Source organism: Topomyia yanbarensis, chromosome 2 (assembly GCF_030247195.1).
Source record: "Topomyia yanbarensis strain Yona2022 chromosome 2, ASM3024719v1, whole genome shotgun sequence".
Classification (NCBI taxonomy): Eukaryota; Metazoa; Arthropoda; class Insecta; order Diptera; family Culicidae; genus Topomyia; species Topomyia yanbarensis.
In genome coordinates, this window is record NC_080671.1 from 359,984,924 (window position 1) to 360,005,832 (window position 20,909).

At 42.9% G+C, this 20,909-nt stretch overlaps 2 protein-coding genes across 9 annotated transcripts in view; one reads left to right on the forward strand and one right to left on the reverse strand.

Moving 5' to 3' along the window:
* The first annotated feature begins 7,799 nt into the window (after positions 1–7,799).
* LOC131684354 (thiamine transporter 1-like) lies at positions 7,800–10,365 on the forward strand. 2 transcript variants are annotated; one of them, XM_058967159.1, is made up of 4 exons: positions 7,800–8,155; positions 8,208–8,435; positions 8,548–8,748; positions 8,805–10,365. In XM_058967159.1, the coding sequence occupies exons 3-4, from the start codon at positions 8,623–8,625 to the stop codon at positions 10,014–10,016; spliced, it is 1,338 nt and encodes a 445-aa protein (XP_058823142.1). In that variant the 5' UTR covers positions 7,800–8,155; positions 8,208–8,435; positions 8,548–8,622; the 3' UTR covers positions 10,017–10,365. The 2 variants fall into 2 exon arrangements, with proteins under 2 accessions (XP_058823142.1, XP_058823143.1); XM_058967160.1 differs by having other exon boundaries at positions 8,228–8,435.
* LOC131684351 (MYND-type zinc finger-containing chromatin reader ZMYND8-like) overlaps positions 10,261–20,909 on the reverse strand; it is a 33,954-nt gene continuing 23,305 nt past the window's right edge. For 5 of the 7 annotated variants that reach the window (XM_058967152.1, XM_058967155.1, XM_058967154.1 and 2 more), the window contains one exon: positions 10,261–10,815. In XM_058967152.1, the coding sequence (XP_058823135.1) occupies positions 10,540–10,815 (276 nt within the window). In that variant the 3' untranslated portion in view covers positions 10,261–10,539. The remainder of the gene's footprint in view (positions 10,816–20,909) is intronic. The other 2 variants (XM_058967153.1, XM_058967151.1) reach the window with 1 other exon arrangement.

Sequence of the window (20,909 nt, forward strand, 5' to 3'; positions counted from 1 at the left end):
AGTGGAGGTATCAATGGCTAGGGGAAAGCAGAAGATTGTGATCACATCTGCCTACTTCCTGGCGATGCGGATGCAGCACCACCTTCTGAAATCGGTATCCACATAAAGTAATGCAGAAACATAAACAAACCCTTTGTCATAGGGTGTGATGCCAATGCACATCACACAATATGGGGTAGCACGGCTATAAATAGTGAGGTGAGTACCTACTAGAATACCTTTTGTCAAATTATGTCATGCAGCGCTCAAATAACGGAAAAGATCAAGAATTGGCACGTTCCTGACGAACTGTTAGGCCATCTATGGAAGTTTCTTTCTCCGAACAGCCTAAATAAGCCGTGTAGTGTCGGTAGTGGTTGTTTCAATCGGCTAAGAATTACACTACGGAACTCCTGTTCCGGTGATAAAAATCCACCAAACAAGGAATCCTCATTCCATAGTGTCATATGACCCGTTCTATGGTTAAAATTGTTAAGGGAGGTTAAAATATTCTCAATAGTGAACGGAGCCCGGGGAAGAGTCGGGTGAACTCCTCAGTATGCTGCATCACGCAGCGGAACGTTCGCTCTACGCACCGATATTTTTTCGCCGATGATCGGCATTATTTTGTCAGATTTTTGTTGGCTGCGAGTTTGCTGAAACTTTCGACTGATGGTGGAACGAAAGATGTTCTTAATTGTGTCTTCGACGCACACTTTCCAGGTTGTATCGATCCGGAGCTGAACAATGTTCACAGAGCTCATTCTGATGTTTCGGACTTGTGGGCGTTTGCACGCACATTGGTTACCACTGAATCGGTCAAGTGGGCAGTTGGCAGCTTTGCTCTATACAAATCGCCTGGAAAAGATGGAATCTTTCCCGTGCTACCACAAAACGGATTTGATATTCTCAAACATGTCTTAAAAAGATTATGCTTTCCAGTATTGCTACCGGGGATATCTCGAAAGCATGGCGGGAAATAACAAATAGATTTATTACCAAAGGGGGCGCTTAAGCTATGAAGAAGCCAAGAGTTTTAGGCCTATCAGCTTAAGTTCTTTTCTTCTAAAAGCTTTGGAATGGATAATCGATCGTCACACCAGGAACTTTAGTTTAGTTGAATATCTACTGCACAAAATGCTACATGCATATCAGTGTGACAAATCCATGATCACTGTGCTTTACGATGTCGTTTACAATATTGAGAAGGCGTTCTTGCTCAAGCAATCTAGCTGACAATGTGTCCTTCCAGTCTATTCTGGAAGCGAAACGCGGTCATGAGGCATCTGCATGTATCTCGGGTCGCAATGCTTAGTAACCGTATTCTTTACTCGTCACTGCGACAGGCTGAGATGCAGAAGTTGAGTATTTGCGTATTGTTGTTCTCAGGATGGCCTTTTGTCACCTTTGTTATGGAACTTGGTTGCCGACGGCTTCACGCTCATTCAAAACTACTCAAAATTTGAGTTGCTTCCACTCAATTTCAAAAGCAGAAGCAATATGTCAAAAAATGAGTTTCGATTTGAGTAGAAGTAACTCAACTCATGTGTAGTCATTAAATTTTTAAGCTGTTGGGTGAAAAAAACTTTGTATAGGTGCATGAACGGGACATTAACCAAAAATTAAAAAAGACCTAGCAGTACAAAGAAACGGCGAGAAAACATTCAGAAACTGAAAGGTAAGTTTCTATAAGCTTAGTTGATGTATTGAAATGATATTCTTTCATTTTTTGTAGCTCCTGCCGTTACTACGAGCTCCGGTTCAGAACGAAAGAAGGTGGAGAAAAGATCTCGAAATAGATTTTTGGACATAGCCATAATGCCAATGGATTCAGGTTAGTGAAGTTTTCTGTTAGTATTATTAGATTTACGGAATGGTAATTTCCCGTATATGACCTTTGAGTAAAAAGTACTCAAAGTTGGCATCTTCATCCCGAACTCAAAACTGAGTAAACAACAAAAACTCATCTTTTGACTATGTGTACTTTTTATGAAAATGAGTGGCTGGCTACTCACTTTTGAGTTATTATTAATGAGCGTGTTGAGTTCAGAGTCAAGAAAGTGCGCCTTCGGGCAGTGCAGACGAACTTTTGGAAAGACCAGGGGTCTCAAACCTAAATACATCTATTGGATTTACACAACAATTGTACGTCCAATACTGACATATAGATGCCTTGTGTGGTGGCAGAGGGGAGAAGTGATGGCGGTGCAGTGAAAACTAAACCATCTGCAAGAATAACACTCATGGCGTTGACTGATTCTTTCACCACAACTCCGACTGCTGTACTTGAGGCACTTCTGAATATCAAGCTATTACACATACACCTCAAACAAGATGCACTATCATGTGCATACATCCTGCAGGTTACTGGGATTTGGAACAGTAACCATGTTGATCTTGCTACCAGTCATACAGGACAGTGCTCACAAATGGTTACATGTGGTGACGATATTCTTACTTCGTTTTCCTTACAGGACATTCCATGTGAAGATTCGCTCACGAGAGGAGTGGTTGTCTGGCTATATGGAGAGACAACAATAAACGCAAGTGGTCTGTTACACTGACGGTTCTCTGATGGATGGACGTGCTGGTGCTGTTGTCTACTGTCGTGAAATGAGATTGGAACAATTTCACACAGTAGATAGAGACTGTACTGTATTTCAAGCACAACAGAGCTTGTCCGGTAAAGTTATAAACTTCTGCTCCGATAGTCAGGCTGCAATCAAGGTCTTTAGCTCAGACAAATCACGGTCCAAACTATAGTGATCGCGTGCCGAACCCAAATCGAAGAATTATGCGTTGTCAATACTATCTACCTTATCTGGGTGCTCTAACATTCTGGTATTACTGGTAATGAATTGGATGACGAATTGGTCAGGGCAGATGCAGCGATTGACTTCGTTGGTCTTGAGCGTCGTTATCTGATTATAAGTACATCGTCTTTGATCATTTAAACGACTCACTAGATATCGTCACATATCGTTATCCCAAATCTACGAACTGGGACTCCTACGAAGAGGGCTTGGCGACTAGGTTTCATGGATATCTTCCGACGACTGTATCTCCAAGTAACTTGGATGAGGTCGTGGATAGAACAAGTTCACTCATAGTAGCAGCATTCCAAGAGGCTTACCCGCTTCGAGTCTTGCGTGCTTTTAGAGGAACATCTTGGTGGAATACCGAACTTGTTCGACTCAAAAAATTATGTAGGAGCAGGGATGCCAACGGTACCGGTAAACTACATTTTTTTCGGTATATTTACATTTGCACAAGCCGTACAGATCACTACAGCTCTTGCCAGAACGGTAGCCAAACCGAGTAAATTTTCCCGTATAGCAGTAGAATACATTTTTGTTTTGCTGTTGTACTCCGACTGCTCGGTGAGAGTGTGGCGTAGTAAAGTTTGTTCTCTCGCTTTGTACACTTTTCTCTGCATAGTCAAAGGGGTAGCGTAAACGAACCGCATTCATTGTCGTCGTTTTTGATTAAAAATATTGAATAGATTAAAAATATTAAAAAGTGTAAAATAAAGAAAGAGAAGCTGTACCGCTCGCATCTGGTGGCTGTACTGGGGGCAGTATTTTTTGTCATGTTACTGCTTTGCTTACAGACTGTCGTACAGCGCTGGGCGTCCTGCACTAGCGAACGACAGCAACGTCGATAGAGAAATGAGAATGTAGGCAGAAAAATTACAGCCGCAGAAAAGGTAGGCATTTTGCATCCTTGTGTAGGAGAGCTTGGAATCGCAGACGCAGGGCGGGTCGGAGGCTTTTAAATTGGCTCGCAAAGCATACAGAAATAACCTTCGATCCTCGCAGCGATGTGGTTGGAAAAGCCTCTGCACAAATGTCTCAAGTCTCAACGAGACTAGTAGATTAACTAAGTTACTTTCGAAATCGAAAGACTTTCATGTCAGTTCAATTGCTAATGGTGAATACTCGTCTGACGAGATGTAGTACTCAACTGACTATTTGACACACACTTTCCAGGCCGTACGGAGTCATTACTGACGACTGCTCTTGAGTTCTTTTCAGGTAGTTTCTGATTCTGGTATTTGCTCGTAGAATTGTGACAATCGAATCGATCAACTGGGCGATTGAAAGTTTTGCTCCGTATAAGTCTCCCGGAAATGATGGAATTTCATCTACAAAAAGGATATGAACGCTTCAAGCATATTTTGAAAAAGGTTCTTACTTGTAGTCTTACAACAGGATTAATTCCATTAGCGTGGCGGGAAATAATTGTAAAATTCATTCACAACGAAGGCCGTGTCACTTATGAGGAGGCAAAGAGCTTTTGACCTGTTTCCTTCTCAAATCAGTGGAACGTTTAATCGACCACTACATTCAGGATGTTAGCTTGGGCGAGCACCCGCTGCATGCAATGCAACATGCATATCAGCGGGGGAAGTCTACTATCACTCTGTTACACAATGTTTTCTACAACATTGAAAAAGCTTTTTCACAAAAGCAATCAAGTTTACGAGTTTTTCTCGATATTGAAGGTGCTTTTGACAACGTGTCTTTCGAATCCATCTTGTAAGCAGCATGAGGTCATGGAGTACCTTCATATATCACGAACTGGACACACGCTATGCTTAGCAACCGACATCTGTACTCATCGTTAAGACAAGTGAAGATAAGGAAACTGAGTGTCTGCGGATGTCCTCAAGGTGGTGTGCTGTCACCATTTCTATGGAACATTGCCGCCAATGGCTTGTTGAGGAAATTTAATAAGCTTGGGTTTCCGACATATTGTTTCGCCAATGATTATCATATAATGGTCTCCGGAATTTGCATTTACACTTTGATTTCATGCAACAAGCCTTATGTGTTGTTGAGCAATGGTGTCTTCATGTTGAACTATCAGTTAATCCAAATAAAACATCAATGATGCTTTTCACGCAACGAGGAATTACAACCGAAGCCAGGAATTACAAGTCCATTGCAGTTCTTTGACTCTGAAACTAATTTCGCAGATCAAGTTAAGTACATTGGGGTATTTCTTGACTCAAAACTTAATTGGACAGCTCACATCGATTTCAGCATCAAGAAAGCCTGCATGGCCTTCGGCCAATGTAGACGGGCTTTAGACAAATCTTGGGGACTCAAACCCAAATACATTCAGTGGATCTACACAACAATTGTTAGACCAATACCGGCATACGGGTGCGTTGTTTGGTGGCAGAAGGGAGAAGTCATGACAATCCAATCAAAGTTAAACCATCTTCAGAGGATGACGATGACCGGTGCGTTCTCGACAACACCTATTGCTGCTCGAGAGGCACTCTTGAACATAAAACCGCTACATGTGTTTCTGGAACAAGAAGCCTTTTCTTGTGCATACCGTCTTAAGGTTACTGGGCTCTGGAACAGTAACCCAATAGATCGTGCAACTAGCCACACAAGACTGTGGCCCCAAACGATTACTTGGGCTGAGTATACAATTGCTCACATTGACCTTACACTCACATGTAGGTTTGCTTTTAGAACTTTCAGTGTGGGAATTCCTCTTCGCGTAGCTGTCTGGCTGGATGGAGCGACAACTTGGAGAATATGTAATTTGTTATACTGACGGTTCTTTGTTGGAAGGCCGAGCTGGTGCTGATGTCTATTGTCATAAAATGAGATTAACCAATCTCATTCGCTTGGTAGATACTATACCGTATTTCAAGCAAAAATCTTTGCGATTCTCTGTGGTACAAACAGCACTTCAACAGGGAATTTGCGGTAAAAGAATCTATTTTTACTCTGACAGCTAGGCTGCTTTGAAAGTACTTAGTTCGGCAGATTCGAGATCGTGAAATCACTCACTATTGGGAGGAACAAGAGGTTTAGATTACTGGAAATGAATTTGCGGACGAATTGACTAGAGCTGGCGCTGCGACTGACTTCGTTGGTTCAGAACCAGTTCTACTACTATCGATAAGTTGAATAAAGCACAAGATTCGCTCTTAGGCTGCATCCGAACATGCTAACCGTAGGCGTAGCCTGCAAACTTGCGTTCAAACAAAGACTTCTCTACCGGATGTAAGTCCGAAAATGTCAAAGAATTTGTTGCATTTTTCCAAGCACAACTGCAGTATTCTAGTCAGGGCACTGACCGGACATTGCAAACTCAATTATCACATGGGTACTATTCAGCGCGCTGAGTATTATTCATGGGATCTTTGTGAATCCGATTACGGAACATCATATCATTTGATATGCAACTGCCCTGTAGTAATGCAATTACGTATCCGAATTTTTGGTTCTCCATACATAGATGAACCTATGTGCAGAAAGCTGAAACTGAAGGATATGTTATTGTAAAGAGCTATAGTTTTAGCCGTAGCTCTTTAGCTCTTCGGGGGTGTTCTCGTTCTGATATCTCAATATCCCATCGGGGGTTTTGATATATCCGCTCACTGCTTAAATAAAAATTCTAAATCCCTCCGTGGGTTGGAAGTTGAATTCCTGCTATTGTAGCACCTTCAGATCGTTCAGCATCCCTCCGGGCTGCAGAATGCTCTGTTTTAATTGTTCTGTGTAGTTATTTTCCACTTCCCCAATCCTTCCCATCAGGAAATGATGAAAAGACGAATCTTGGCAAGGCACAAATCTCCGATCAACATGGGACACGTGCCATTTGAGCCAGACGCCATTTGAGATTCCTGATTACTGCATTAGCAGCAAACCTGAACAAGCCAGTTATATCACGAAGATTGGACAGCAAGCACGAAACAACAGAAATGGAAAATAGCACGAGTAATTAACACAAAATGTGAAGAGCGAAAAAGCACAATTCCTCCTAAAATAATATCCCCTCCGGATTAATGAGTATCGGGAGGAACAAGAGGTTTAGATTTAGTCGGTAGGCTTACTACAACCCAATCCCGAGACTACCACGAGCCACCAGGCAGTGGTGATTGTTGAAGTTTCTTCCCCGGATACGAATTTGTTGAGCTGAGCCGATCGGTTCACAAAACTCGGCTCTCCAGACCCCGGAAAAAATCCAAAGTTTCTTTTCTTTTATAAGAAACTAGGCAATACCCGTTGCACGTTGCTGCGACTTTCAACGACATAGGAGTAAAATGCAATTCGCTCCGAAGCGCCATCTCACTACCAGGTTCTCGTTGCCATTAATAAAATTACCAACTACAAATATAATGCCAAGAATTATGTCCAACCAAGCTTTATCCTTTTTCCTTAACTACTACAGTGAAGACCCGTTTTTATCAGCCCCTTGGTGAATTTTAGGCTGATAAAACGGGGACCTTTATTGACAAAATCGTACATATATTTTTCTTTCTTTTTAACAAACCGAAGCTCTTAAAATGTTCTTCTTTAGTCCCTAGATGTAGCCTCATAACCTTTCCTGATTATTTAGATTAAATGACAGCGCAAAATTTAAAAAAAAAACAATTTTTTGCATATTTCGGATTTCTACACTCAAGAAAAAGTAAACGTTATGCCTATTGATTTTACACATAGATTTTTGCAATTGGTCGGTGTTAAGTCAGACCGGACTAAGTCGCAAAACATCAAAAAATGAGATAATAATAGCACTGGATGAAGAACTTCTTCATCTACATTAGACTTTTGCCAGATTTGAAATATTTGACAGTAAGCTATTTGGCACATAAAACCCCATTCTATAACAATATGCACATATAATTTATGTGTGTGCATACATAGTTTATACAGCTGACACATAAGGTATGTGAGCGCATGATAACAATAGCATTTCTTCTTCATATGAATTTTAAGCGGTTTGAAGCAAATAGAATTAACGTTTGGATTTTTTTCAGTGTAGGATAAGAAAAATATGCTCAAGGATTTATTCGAATTCAACTTGGTTCGTCTGCTAGAGCCCATCAAACTATCAACTATCGATTTTCATATGACGGTGATAATATCGGGTCAAACAGCTTTTAAAAAATGGGGGGCTGATAAAATCGGGTGCTGATAAAATCGGGTCTTCACTGTTTTATTACAAGTGTAGTTTCTATAAGCTTTATTGAATGCTATGTACATATACGTCATTCATATGATAAACAAAATGATTATACCAACGATCTATCAACAAGCTTGGCGCTGATTGCATTGACAAAATCTGCTAATTCATTCATGGTCCAGACAATGCTATTACTAAAGCACTTGATGTTCTCAAACGTTACACGAAGGAAGGTGTTAATGTGAGTATTCTCGCATCCTACAAAATCGCGAAACTGTTACGTTTTACCGTAGGCGATCCGCAAAAATTTCAGCCATACTGCAGTACATATAACTAAACTGTTCCACGTTTGTTCGACGGTCGAAGACGTATAACAGCAGGATAGATTCTACATTCCATGTGAATGAAATCGCCAAAAGCTTCTGTCAATTGAAAGTTTACGAAAGGCATCTCGATATAGAACCGAGGTTCAACGTAAACAAGTCACAGTCCATAAGATAACAATTAAGTAACTCACATAGGTATGTACAAAATAACCTTTTGCTCGGTACTCACTGATGATAATATATGCTAAATTGCTGCACATATGATACACCGTAATGTCTGCTGAATGTTCAACTTGTGCCCTGCCAGTCAGTATAGAGCGAACAAGCAAAACGAAAACATTGTGTGAATAACCTTTTTCACACGGTTCACTGCGAAAGTAGGATGCAGCAATGGATAAAAATATCACTGATGCTGTGTACATTTGGCTTCCTGAAAGAAATTCGTCCCAGTGAATCGTTCATCGTGGATTACCTAGCTGGGCCATGGCGCAACATCACACTAAACGAGGTATGGCAGTAACAAATTATGCAACAACATGAGATAATGTGTCAATGTTCTTGTAGGTCGTCCAGGAAGCTTTTCCCATCGGCACATACTCTTACCTTGCTCAATTGGCTATTATCTTTCTAATCACGGATTTACTACGCTACAAACCTCTGATTGTAGTGAATGGCCTTGCCGGAGTGATTGTGTGGAGTATGCTGATATGGACCACATCGCTGAATGCACTGAAAATTCTCGAGGTGTTCTATGGGACGTACTGTGCTGCGGAAATTGCTTACTACAGCTACATTTACGCTAAAGTGGATCGAGAGCACTACCAGAAGGTTACATCGCATACCCGTGCAGCTATTTACAGTGGAAAATGTTTTGCGGGTGTTCTAGCACAGATTTTAGTATACTTTGAAGCAATGGACTACAAGGAGCTCAACTATCTCTCGCTTGCGGCACAAGTTTGCGCTACTGTATGGGCTTTGTTTTTGCCATCGGTATCGACTAGTATGTACTTTCACCGGGCAGCTTTACCGGCTGGAGTAAACGAGTTCTTGGAAGATAACGAACACGATGATAATGGCAGCATAAGTTATACCAATTCCATCAGCAAGCCTCCGCTAAAACGAAAAGTCATTTCAGCGTTTGTACTGATCTGGATGCACTTCAAAACATCTTTCACGAATCTGACAGTGCTGGAGTGGAGCATTTGGTATGCGCTTGCAATGGCAGGTTACATACAAATAATAGCATATGTTCAGGCCCTATGGAGTGAGGTAGATCCCAATCAAAAGGCCGTTTGGAACGCGGCTGTTGAGGCAACTGTAACATTGCTCGCTGCTATTGTTTCACTACTGGCTGGGTACATTCATAGCAGCTTTTTGCGACCCAGAACCAGTTTATTTGCACTTTCCGTACTAGCGCTGGGACAAGGCGGCGCCATGATGTTAGCTTCAACAACCAGTCATCTTATTGTTTCGTATCTTGGATACATGGTGTTCAGTGTCCTGTATGCCTTTACAATCACTGTCGTCAGTGCCGAGATCGCGAAGAACATATCCGACGATAGCTTCGGTCTTGTGCTTGGTTTCAACACGCTGGTAGCATTGTCATTGCAGACAGTGCTAACTTTTGCGGTAACAGATGCCGATGGGTGGTATGCACTGGACGTGTTTGGGCAATTTATCGTCTACAGCTACTACTTTGTTGCTCTTAGTGCTATTTATTTGATATTTCTGTTGTGTGAGATGGGCTACAGCGCTTGTTGGAGGAAGAAATGTTAATGTGTGCTCGTATCTAAGAGGTACATAAGATAATATGCAGAGATGACTTAATTAGTTAGATACTCACCGATTTTGAGAAAGTTTCGTTCAAATTAAACGTTACATCACATTAGTACAAAGTTAGTAGACTGGATTGTGATAAGTATAGACTGAAACTAACCACTACTATCGTAGATTCACAAGAAATAATTGAAATATGTATTAACATATAGTAGATTCTGTAAAGCAATTGTGCTGAGTTTTATTTCGTTGCTGATAGATCATCTTTTCGACATTCATAAATTCATGTATTGCAATCTCATTTATATGTAACTCACAGATTGTTTAATTAAAAGGAAATACTTTATCATCTGCAGTGAAATTTCTTTATTAACGTTAATATGACGTCTTCATTATTTGTCTGCGCGCTACTAAAAAGCAATCATTTTAAGTCTAATATCTTTAATCTGATCAATACCTACAATATGGTAATATGTACATAGTGTTTGGAATATGTATCATTTTATTCCACCACAGAACCAGTTCACTTGGAACCGACGAAACATTTATCCGCTTGTGAATGTTTGGCAGCGGAGCTAAGCCGCGTCTGACAGCCAACATTTGCAGCAGACGCAGCAAAACTCGAACTTGTCTGCAGTCCTACCGGGGTTGGAATGGGGCCAGTATTTGGTTGCTCCCTGCCAGTGACCGTCGTCCCTGTCGATTTTATCGTTGCTGTCGACAAAGGACTCTGCTGTGACCATGTGTTGGCAACGATTGTGTACGGTGAAGATTGGCTGACTCCAACCGGATTGATCATCTGTAAGCGTAAGATAAAGAATTATTGAGTTTGTTGCGATTTGCTGAAAATTAAAGCGTATTTCTGAGTTGTCTCTAATTTGGAAATGCTTGTAGCATATTAAGGAGCTGTAGGGGATAGCGGCGTAAGACGGGATACCAGGCCTAACACATGTTTTCAATCAGCCATTCACGTTATTTTTTCACGTAATTATCCGCCATTGTTACCTCGTAATATCGTCAAAAAGTTGGAGATAATTTGAATTTTTTAATGTAGAATACATTAAACTTTTCAATATGGTGGTCCCGTTTTAAAATATCGGCTATCCATTATATTTAACAGAATGATTTGATGGGTCAGGCCATTTTGTCGAAAATATAACCAGCAATTTAGTAATCAAATTTGGAGTATGTATAACATGTATCAATAACGAAAAAACTATGTTTTAGAAACTATTTCGAAAATTACTCAGAAATGGTGAGAATTTTCAGCTCATCTCAGTCAGAGCCGTCAATATGATGCACCAACGGAACACTTAAATGATGAAAAGTTTTAAATATAGGCCCGCTGCAGATTTGTTTCTATTATCATACGTATTTGGCTACTTGGAGCGAACGGAGGGCTGTACAATACCGAGAAGGAAATATTTGTGAGCTATACACGGCTGCAACTGGTGGATGAATTAGTTTGTGTCGTTACGTGCTACTAGCAGAGGCCATCGGTTGGTAAAGCTGCATTATCGTACAACATGAGGCCAAACTATGTCACCATTCACCTCTGATACAGAGCTCCTATCCCGTATCTTCCCGTGGTGCCAACCGGGGTACAGGCCACTGGGTCGGATTCTATCCTCAACCGCTGTTAGTTCATCCACCTCGACAGTTTGACGGATGGAAGCCTGTCTCAGTTTCGTTTCGAGCAGGAGTGGCAATAGTGAAGATCGGCTAGGATCTGTGGTCGTATACTGACAGGAAAGGGGGACAAACGACGGGCGCGTGAAGCTGCTAGTGTATCCGTCATGCGAAGTATGTCTTTCAGTACAATTCATGGTTTCAGCTCAAAATTATTTCTTGATTTTCTTTTGTAGGTTCATTTCGTGGTCGCATTGCCTGCTTGTTGCGAATCCTAGACCTATGCCTTTCCTTCAATCCAACTCCCTAATACCTATGGAAGCGTCGCTGAGTCGGTGGACTTCCTTAAGTAGGCATTCCATCAACATTTCCTACCTTATCCTAAGTATCGGGGAAGATGGTCGTGGCCGACAATGACGAATCTCATGATACTGGTTAACTGAACTCAAAAGAGATAAAGTTCATTCCCGATCATTTATCTCACAAGCAAGATGAGTTAAACTACATATAGGCAACATGACAATCGTTAGTATGCAATCTACGAATAGCACCGTGCTTCGCAATGTGCTACTAGCAGAGGCCATCATTTTCATTTCCGATGAATGAAAGGTAGCATACACACATGAAAAAAACGATTTTAACCCGCAAAAAGGCAAGGGGTCTCAGAGGCCCGGTCAGCTTGAGTTCTCTAGTTTCAATGAACATGTAATTTAAAATACAAATCATTGAGCGTTTTCGGGCTTTCGATTCTCTCGCTGACAAAACGAAAAATAAGAGGCTTTTGATTTCATTGGGTCTTAGGAGCGATGCTTCTTGAAATCACAACTTTAGCTTGGCGTTTTGAGCGATATATCATCTGACCGAAGCTCGTTCTTGATTGATTCTAATTTCATGCACCGAGCCGCAAATCTTGAACAAGAAGATTTGTGATTTCATTCGGTTTCAGCGAGTCCACTAATCTTGCCAGATGTCCGGAAACTATGTGAACACGGGGAGAGAAGGTTATTATTAGGATTCATCTCCGTGGAATAATTTGTGCGGCTCCGTGCTAGTAACCAGAACCAATTGGAACCAAAATCTAACAAATTAGCTCTTATCAGCGCTATCAAAACACTCAAAAGAACTGAATTTGAAAATCTTTTGTTTCGCCAACTATTATTTTTATTTCCAATTGGTGGGAATGCATATGAAAAAATCCGATTCTAAAAGACCCGACCACAACAGAAAAGAATCTGATTTTGGTCGATTTCTATTAGTTAACCTTGTTTGGATGGCCGGAGACTATTTCATCATCAGGAGAGAAGGTGATTGTTAGAATTCAGCCGGACTCCGTGGACTGTCTGTAATAATTAGTCTGTACAGCTCCGGGCTAATTGGAACAAAAATCTCTTATCTAGAGGACATTTTCTTTGAAAAACTAATTAACTAATTATCAGCGCTAACAAACCATTAACCAAGAATTAAACCTTTTCCTTCACCAATTATAATTTTTATTTCCGACGGGTCGAAATTAGCACACACAGAAAACCCGATTTTAAATCATCTGATTGAAGCTCACTCCCGATTGGTTTCCGCTAATTACATACACAGAGCCGCCAATCTTAAATTGTTTGTGTTCAAAGCTCCTCCTCTTTGACGATGTGATTAAACTGATTTCATTCGATGGCCAACTCGTTTGGCTTCGATTGCAAACTGAAACACGTACAAAACCAAGGGCGTATGTGATTTCAGAATTATTCGTGTGTTACATTCGTATTGACTGCGCTACACACACGCTCACAATGTCTGGATGCGATAAAGGAAGAAAGGCAATCTCCTTGATCTAGTCCCCGACGGTGAATACGCCCTATCGATAACGTCTCGAAGTCGGCTCCTCATGTTGTCAATCCTGATCCACATCCAGTAGCAATACAATGGGGATCATTCTTGCAATCACACAGACTGTTTCCAACAATATGGTCCGGTAAGCGCTAGCCACCCTCATGCTCAACAGCCTGAACGTTCTGTTCAAACAAACCTTTCGCCACTGCCAGCAGCGTGTCATTGGAGACCTACAAATCTCCAGCGTTTTCTGCTTCTGCATCACTGTTTGGTGTTGGCGGTCACGTCGTTGTGTCGTGATTACGATAAAGACCCTCCCAAAAAACTACATTTATCCGGGCACACTTCAGTCGATGGTTCTTTGATCTTTGCCATCACGGTTCGATAAGCGTTACTCCATGTACATGCAATCAGCTTCTCGGCACAGCTCTTTGTAGCTGTTTGATTCGTTCATCTTGATCTCCCGTTTGGGAACGTTTCTGGGTGCCCGGTACATTACTCTTTGTGCCTCTATCTATTTTTGTCCTAGTTCGTTGAACGCGTTTTCTAACTCCAAGACAGGTTAGCCCGGATAGTGCTTAGTGTCTCGTTCCAACAATTGACAGCCTACGATGTTGAACTGTGGGGGTCCGTGACCACCCAGGTCCGTGACCACTGCAGTACGTTATGTCGCTGAAAGATTCCGGGCCGTCTTTGCGAAATGTGCTAACAGTGCCTTCTGTACACAGCGGTCATGTCATATTCAGCAATATTTTACAAATTTAGTAGATCCAGTCTGGTAGTTTGCACCAAGAGGTAGACAACCTATCGTTGATGATCTCTTGCGCAACACCCTAGCAAATACTCCTCTCCGCTAGTGGAATTGCCTGTTGAGATTCTTCTGAAGACGAAAACCACGAAGATCCTTCGCTTGAAATGTATGATGGAGAGGGACAGATAGAGCCAGAGGTTGATTTCCGAAACTTGCCCGAAGAAATGTGTGTGAAATTACGTACGTCCTGTAAGCTACCATTCGTAATCTGGGGATATATACTGTGCACTGCTGGATCTCGTCGATCTGCTGCTACCGTTGGCGGGAGGACGGGCGGTTTCTTCCGACCGGTCGAGTTCTCTCGGAATGTCGTTGGCTGCTCCGGCAGTGGTCTTTTGAGTTTAGCTAGAAAGGTGAGCTTGGCTCCTTTGTTGGAACCTTCCTAGCGACGATGGCGAACTATCGCCGGAACGACTTGCTCGCCGCAAGCCATCCCGAAAGTCTCCGCAGTGCACTTCCCTGGGAGAACCTTTGCCCACCAGGCTTCGTTCTCCTTGGCTATTAGCTATAGAGGGGAGCTAGGCTCGTTCGTCGCATAGCTGTCATCGAAAAGCAGCATAACCAGCGCCCACGTATTTTATTAAAAGGAGAGCGGAAACATACCTAAAACCTATGTTATTTATTTACAAGTATACAACAAAAACTACTACACCTATTTGGACTAACAAAATCGTTTACAAACAAAATTATAAACAAAAATTTATGTAAAAAGTGAAAGAACACATGGAACAGTGCTGAGCATTATGTTTCAAAACAAATACATTCTACGGCGTGTTTACTCAATAATAGGTATATTTCCACCCAGTGCTAAATTGTTACCCTGAATTCATGATAGTTTTGTCTGTTTTTCATTGATGATGCCATCATGTGATGCCTGAAATGACGTCCCCTTGACGATCTACGACAGTGGTTGTCAACAGTGGATGAATTCACCCCCAGGGGTAAATTAGACTATTGTAGGGGGTAAATTATGCGGGATAAATTTAAACTTGTTATCCTAACATTGCCCTCGGAATTTTGTCTTTATACATTGTTTCAGTGTGTCAAGAATTGAGATGCTTACTGAGAGTGAATCAGGAACAGGTTACTAGTTTGAAAATTATGGTTTTTATTCTATTGAAAATCATTTTTTTCTGAGAGAGTAATGATGGTAAACAAGGGTACAAGCGTAAAGGGGTACATCATAAGGATCAATATTCGGTAAGGGGTACATCGAACGAAGAAGGTTGAAAACCACTGATCTACGAGGAATCAAGTGATAGTTATCAAAGTTTTACTGCTGGTTTCTGACTCTTGAATCCGGTTACTAGAATAGAAAATTGTTTTCGAATCCTATTATATGTCACATCAAATAAATAAGTGTAAGAGATCATATCTGTAGTTACACGGACAACTGTGCACATTTTACGACCGGTTGGAGTAGTTAGGAATCCGGTTAGCGGACTGAGATATATTTTCAGAAATTGTTGAATCGTGGATACAACTGGATCTTTATAGTCTATTCTAATGATTAAAGTTCATAAATTGCTTTTAATGAACGCAGACGATGCGAATATTAAAAGCACTTTACAAGCCCAGACAGAATAATAATGACTAATGACTTAAAAATCAGGATAGGAGTCAAAATAATAATATTTTTAATAAATTTAATTTATACAAGCAAAAAATAATAATTGGGGCATCTTTTTTATGGAGCCACTTAAATTTTCTTATGAGAAAAGTTGTTTCACACTGCTGGGTAGGTTAGTTTTCAAATTTAGTTACGCGTTACCAAAATTCTACAAAATAAAGTACTATGAACAATTCTGTGAGCATTTTGTATTCTTCGATAAAACGTAAAATTTTTAAACCGAGATGTACGTTATATCGAGTTTACCTGTATATCGAATTAAATAAATATCTACTTTATCAGGAAATTCTCAAAATAACTCATAACAGCACTAATTTCAACACTAATTTAGCAAAAGAATGTTAAATTCACTTAACTAAAAGGTATCAATACATTTTTCTCTGTAAAATATGCTTGGCTCTCCATTTAAAATAAAAAAGATAAATGGCATACTTTTCCAAACAGAGGTAGTATAATAGAAAATAATATTCAAGTTCAATTACCCAAAGTCGCAAAACTCGGGAACAAGAAGAGATAAATGTATCATGTCCAAGAACAAATTATGAAGCATTTCCCGACGAACAATCTGAATTATTAAAATGATGATGGTAACTATTTAGATTCTCGAGAAATAATCGAAAAATCAATAAAGTTTAAATAAATTATCTACAAAAGGTTACTTAAACTCGTTAACTGAAACTTCTCAAATCTTCTCATTTGCCAATAGAACTGTCTGATTTAACCGTTGTGTGTCCGACGCGGTACCCGGGTACCTTTTTAAGTTTCAATTAATTAAATTCCTATGTTTTATCCATAGCTGGAAATTGAAATTTTGTGACATCTTAGAACTTCACTAAGTCAAGCTTTTGGGTTAATAATATTGTTGATATAGTAGTGAGGAGGGGCTCCTGAATTTTTTTACTACGTAACAGGCCGACGTGGGTACCCGGGTACCCACAAAACTAAAATGCCCATAACTAAGGTAATATCCAACCGATTTCGATACTTTTGGCCGTTTTGGATTCAGGAACTCATCCAATTTTGGACTTGCTAAAAATGAATCGGGTTACTTCATTCGGTTCCCGGGAATCCGGGTTTCCGGAAGCAGGTTCCAGTGCTGGGGTACTATTTGCGAACTTCAATGGAATACTAGCAATATGGGTATCAAAATTCTTGGAATTGCATCAGTAGGCTGTATCTCGTGCTTTTTGAACCATTTGGTGATTTGACCCCGGAACGGACATTCCGGAGCAGGTTCCCGTGGGGCCGTGAGTGGCCATTCCATTCCAATTCCCTTTTTCAAATTGCCATAGGGTCCCGTAACAATAAAAAACAGACTTCCGAGACAATTTGAAGAGTTGTGATACTCATATTGCTAGGACATTATTAAAATTTACAAATCATATCATAGTACTGGAACATTACTCCGGAAAATCCGGATTACCAAAAACCAGATCCATTATTCCGGTTCTATTGTACAAAATCAAAAAGTAGACGAGTTCCTGAATCCAAAATATCTAAAAGTGTCCAAATCGGTTAAAGGCAGCCATAGTTATGAGCATTCCAATTTGTGGGTACCCGGGTACCCTCGTTGGCCTGTTAAAGGTGTTTTTTTGTTGGACACATAACTGTTAACACCATAGCATATTTTTTTTACAATGGAGAAGACCTTTATGTCCTAGCCCAGTACACGTGCTATTGGTAGGGTCCAATCTGCCACACGGGGTGCACTGGGGGCGTGTCGGATTCGAATGGTGACCAGCCATTAATACCGACTAAACTCCATTGGGCTCCGCCATCATTCCTCCCAGGAACTACCTCTCGGTATTACTTCTGGGGGGATGGCTGTACTAAATGTACTCATTCACTCTCACTCACGCGTTCATACATCCTGTATGAGGCTTACTTGGGTGCTCTCAATCGCACTTTGATTCACTCTCAAACACTCCCACATGAGGCTGACTTTTGTGCTCACCTTTTACGTTCCATGCGAGGCTGACTTGTGTGCTCACCTTACTCATTCTTTGCTAGGCTTACTTTTGTGCTCGCCCCACCCATACCATGTGAGGCTGACTTGGGTGCTCACCCTATCACCTGATTCACTCTCAATCGTGCCACTCTATTGTACCTTTGTCACTCCCCCTGGCATCCCATGTGGGACATTTTTCTTAGGCCCCACTTCTGACATACCATGCGAGGCTGACTTGTGTGCTCACCTTACTCATTCCTTGCTAGGCTTACTTTTGTGCTCGCCCCACCCATACCATGTGAGGCTGACTTGGGTGCTCACCCTATCACCTGATTCACTCTCAATCGTGCCACTCTATTGTACCTTTGTCACTCCCCCTGGCATCCCATGTGGGACATTTTTCTTAGGCCCCACTTCTGACATACCATGCGAGGCTGACTTGTGTGCTCACCTTTTTCATTCCTTGCTAGGCTGACTTTTGTGCTAGCCTCTACCATACCTGTGAGGCTGACTTTTATGCTCACCCTTAACATGCCGTGTGAGACTGACTTGGATGCTCACCCTTTCACTCCTCTGCCACGCCATGAGGCATCGATAGCTAAGTTCCAACATACTACGCTACGACCCTCCCGTCTTGGCATGAGGCAGTCCACTTATACGCCTATACACTCACTCTTCTGTCTTGCTTCGGGGTGGCTGGGTTTACCCCTTACGCGGTTGCCATTCGCTGCGCCAAACCTGCCCCGGCATGAACAGACCATTCACTCCCTTTTTTGCGCTTGGCCTTTTTCGCTCCAGCTAACCAATCACAAGTTAGCCGTGCCCGTCGTCTGTTGCTCGGTTCGCCAGATTACCTGTAGCCTACTGGCAATCTGGATGGTAGCAGCCGAGACTGCGTTCCACTTCTCCACCGATTGACACATCCGCTGAATAAGGGTATCAGGGGTTGTGTCCCAGCCACAGACGTCAAGCATTGCTCTTCTTTCGACGTCGAACCGATGACATACGAACAGTATGTGTTCGGCAGTTTCATCTACACCTGGGCAGTCCGGGCAGACTGGGACCTCCGCGTGCCCGAACCTGTGGAGGTACTGACGGAAACAGCCATGGCCTGACAGGAATTGTGTCAGGTGGAAGTGAACTTCCCCATGGGGTCTTCCCACCCAGCTCGATATGCTAGGTATCAGCCGGTGGGTCCACCTACCTTTCGAGGAGTTGTCCCACTCACGCTGCCATCTGGCGACCGAGGTCACCCTGGTGCGCTCGCGGGCTCCCCTATTTCCACGTAGCTCAAAGCACTCCTCATCTTCCCGAATGACCAGCCCGACTGGCATCATGCTCGCTATCACGCAGGATGCATCGTGTGATACCGTGCGGTAGGCAGACCATGACGGGCCGCCGTACCTGAGGATAGATACGGCAACGCCTGCCAGTAACCTACGTCTACTGGCGCACACCTTTGAGCTGTTGGACATCATTCTCGATAGAGCCGCAACAGCAGTCGACGCTCTCTTGCACGTATAGTCGACATGGCTGCCGAAGGTCAGCTTGTCGTCTATAATGACTCCGAGAGACTTCAGATTTCGCTGTGAAGTGATCGCGACTTCTCCCACATGGATAACTGCATGTTGTGCCGACTTGCGGTTGTTGACGATAACTACCTCCGTCTAATGATGAGCGAGCTCCAGGCCTCTCGCGCTCATCCATTCCTCCACCTTGCTAATCGCGTGTTCTGCGGTTAGTTCTACATCAGGAATTGACTCCCCGTAGACCTCCAAGGTTACGTCGTCGGCAAAGCCGACGATCTTGACCCCTGGAGGGAACTTCAGTCTCAGAACCCCGTCATACATGAGGTTCCATAGCACCGGACCTAGGATCGAGCCCTGCGGGACTCCGGCGGTAATCGGAACCCTTTTCTGATCGGCATCGGTCTCGTATAGCAGTACGCGGTTTTGGAAGTAACTTTCCAGGATCCGGTACAGACCCACCGGTAGGCTAAGCCGGTGCAACGAGAGCGCGATGGCATCCCAGCTTGCGCTGTTGAATGCGTTCTTCACGTCAAGTGTCACTAACGCACAGTATCGAATACCTCGCCTTTTTCGTTGGATCGCTATCTCGGCAGTATTTATCACTGAGTTGAGAGCGTCCACTGTGGACTTACCCTTCCGAAAGCCAAACTGGTTGCTTGACAGACCGTCCGTACCTTCCGCGTACGGGGTGAGCCTGTTGAGGATGATCCTCTCAAGCAGTTTGCCAGTCGTGTCGATCAGACAAATTGGTCTGTACGCCGATGGGTCGCCTGGCGGCTTCCCGGGCTTCGGCAACAGCACCAATTTCTGCCTTTTCCATCTATCGGGGAAACGGCACTCGTCAAGGCATCTCTGCATAGCTAGCCTGAACATGTTCGGGTTCGCTATGATCGCTGCCTTGAGAGCGTTGTTTGGAACTCCATCCGGCCCTGGAGCTTTGTTCATTGCTAGGGATTTAGCCACTGCGAGTAGTTCTTCATTCGTCACTGGAGCCACCATTTCGACCGTGCCCGCACTGTCTCGTAGTGCAGGTGGCCAGGGGCTTGTGGCTCGAGACGGGAAGAGTACTTCGATAATCGTTGCCAACCGGTCCGGAGACCGTTCTGGGGGTGAGGAGCCCCCTTTGGTCTTGGCCATCACAATCCGGTAGGCGTCACCCCACGGATTCGCGTTGGCACTCTCACACAGGTTGTCGAAACACGCTCTCTTGCTGCTTTTAATAGCCTTGTTAAGGGCCAATTTCGCAGCTCGAAACACTTCACGGCGGTTCTCTCTTGCATCCTCGGTGCGAGCCCTTTGCATCCTACATCTAGCTCTGAGGCAGGCTGACCGTAGAGCTGCAATCTCGGCACTCCACCAGTATACCGGGCATCTACCGTTTCTTGGCAGTGTTTTTCTCGGCATAGTGGCGTCGCACGCGCGTGATAGAACAGCTACCAGCGCATCCCCGCTTAGACTGTCGGTGTTGGCCTCCAGTCCCAGGGCCGCGGTGAAAGCTTCGCTGTCGAAGTGATTGGACTTCCAC

Bases quoted from the DNA above. Each gene is read 5' to 3' on its own strand.
- LOC131684354 (XM_058967159.1), top strand. From the start codon at position 8,623: ATGCAGCAATGGATAAAAATATCACTGATGCTGTGTACATTTGGCTTC. The intron at 8,749-8,804 runs GTATGGCAGTAA...ATGTTCTTGTAG, and splicing joins GCAACATCACACTAAACGAG to GTCGTCCAGGAAGCTTTTCC.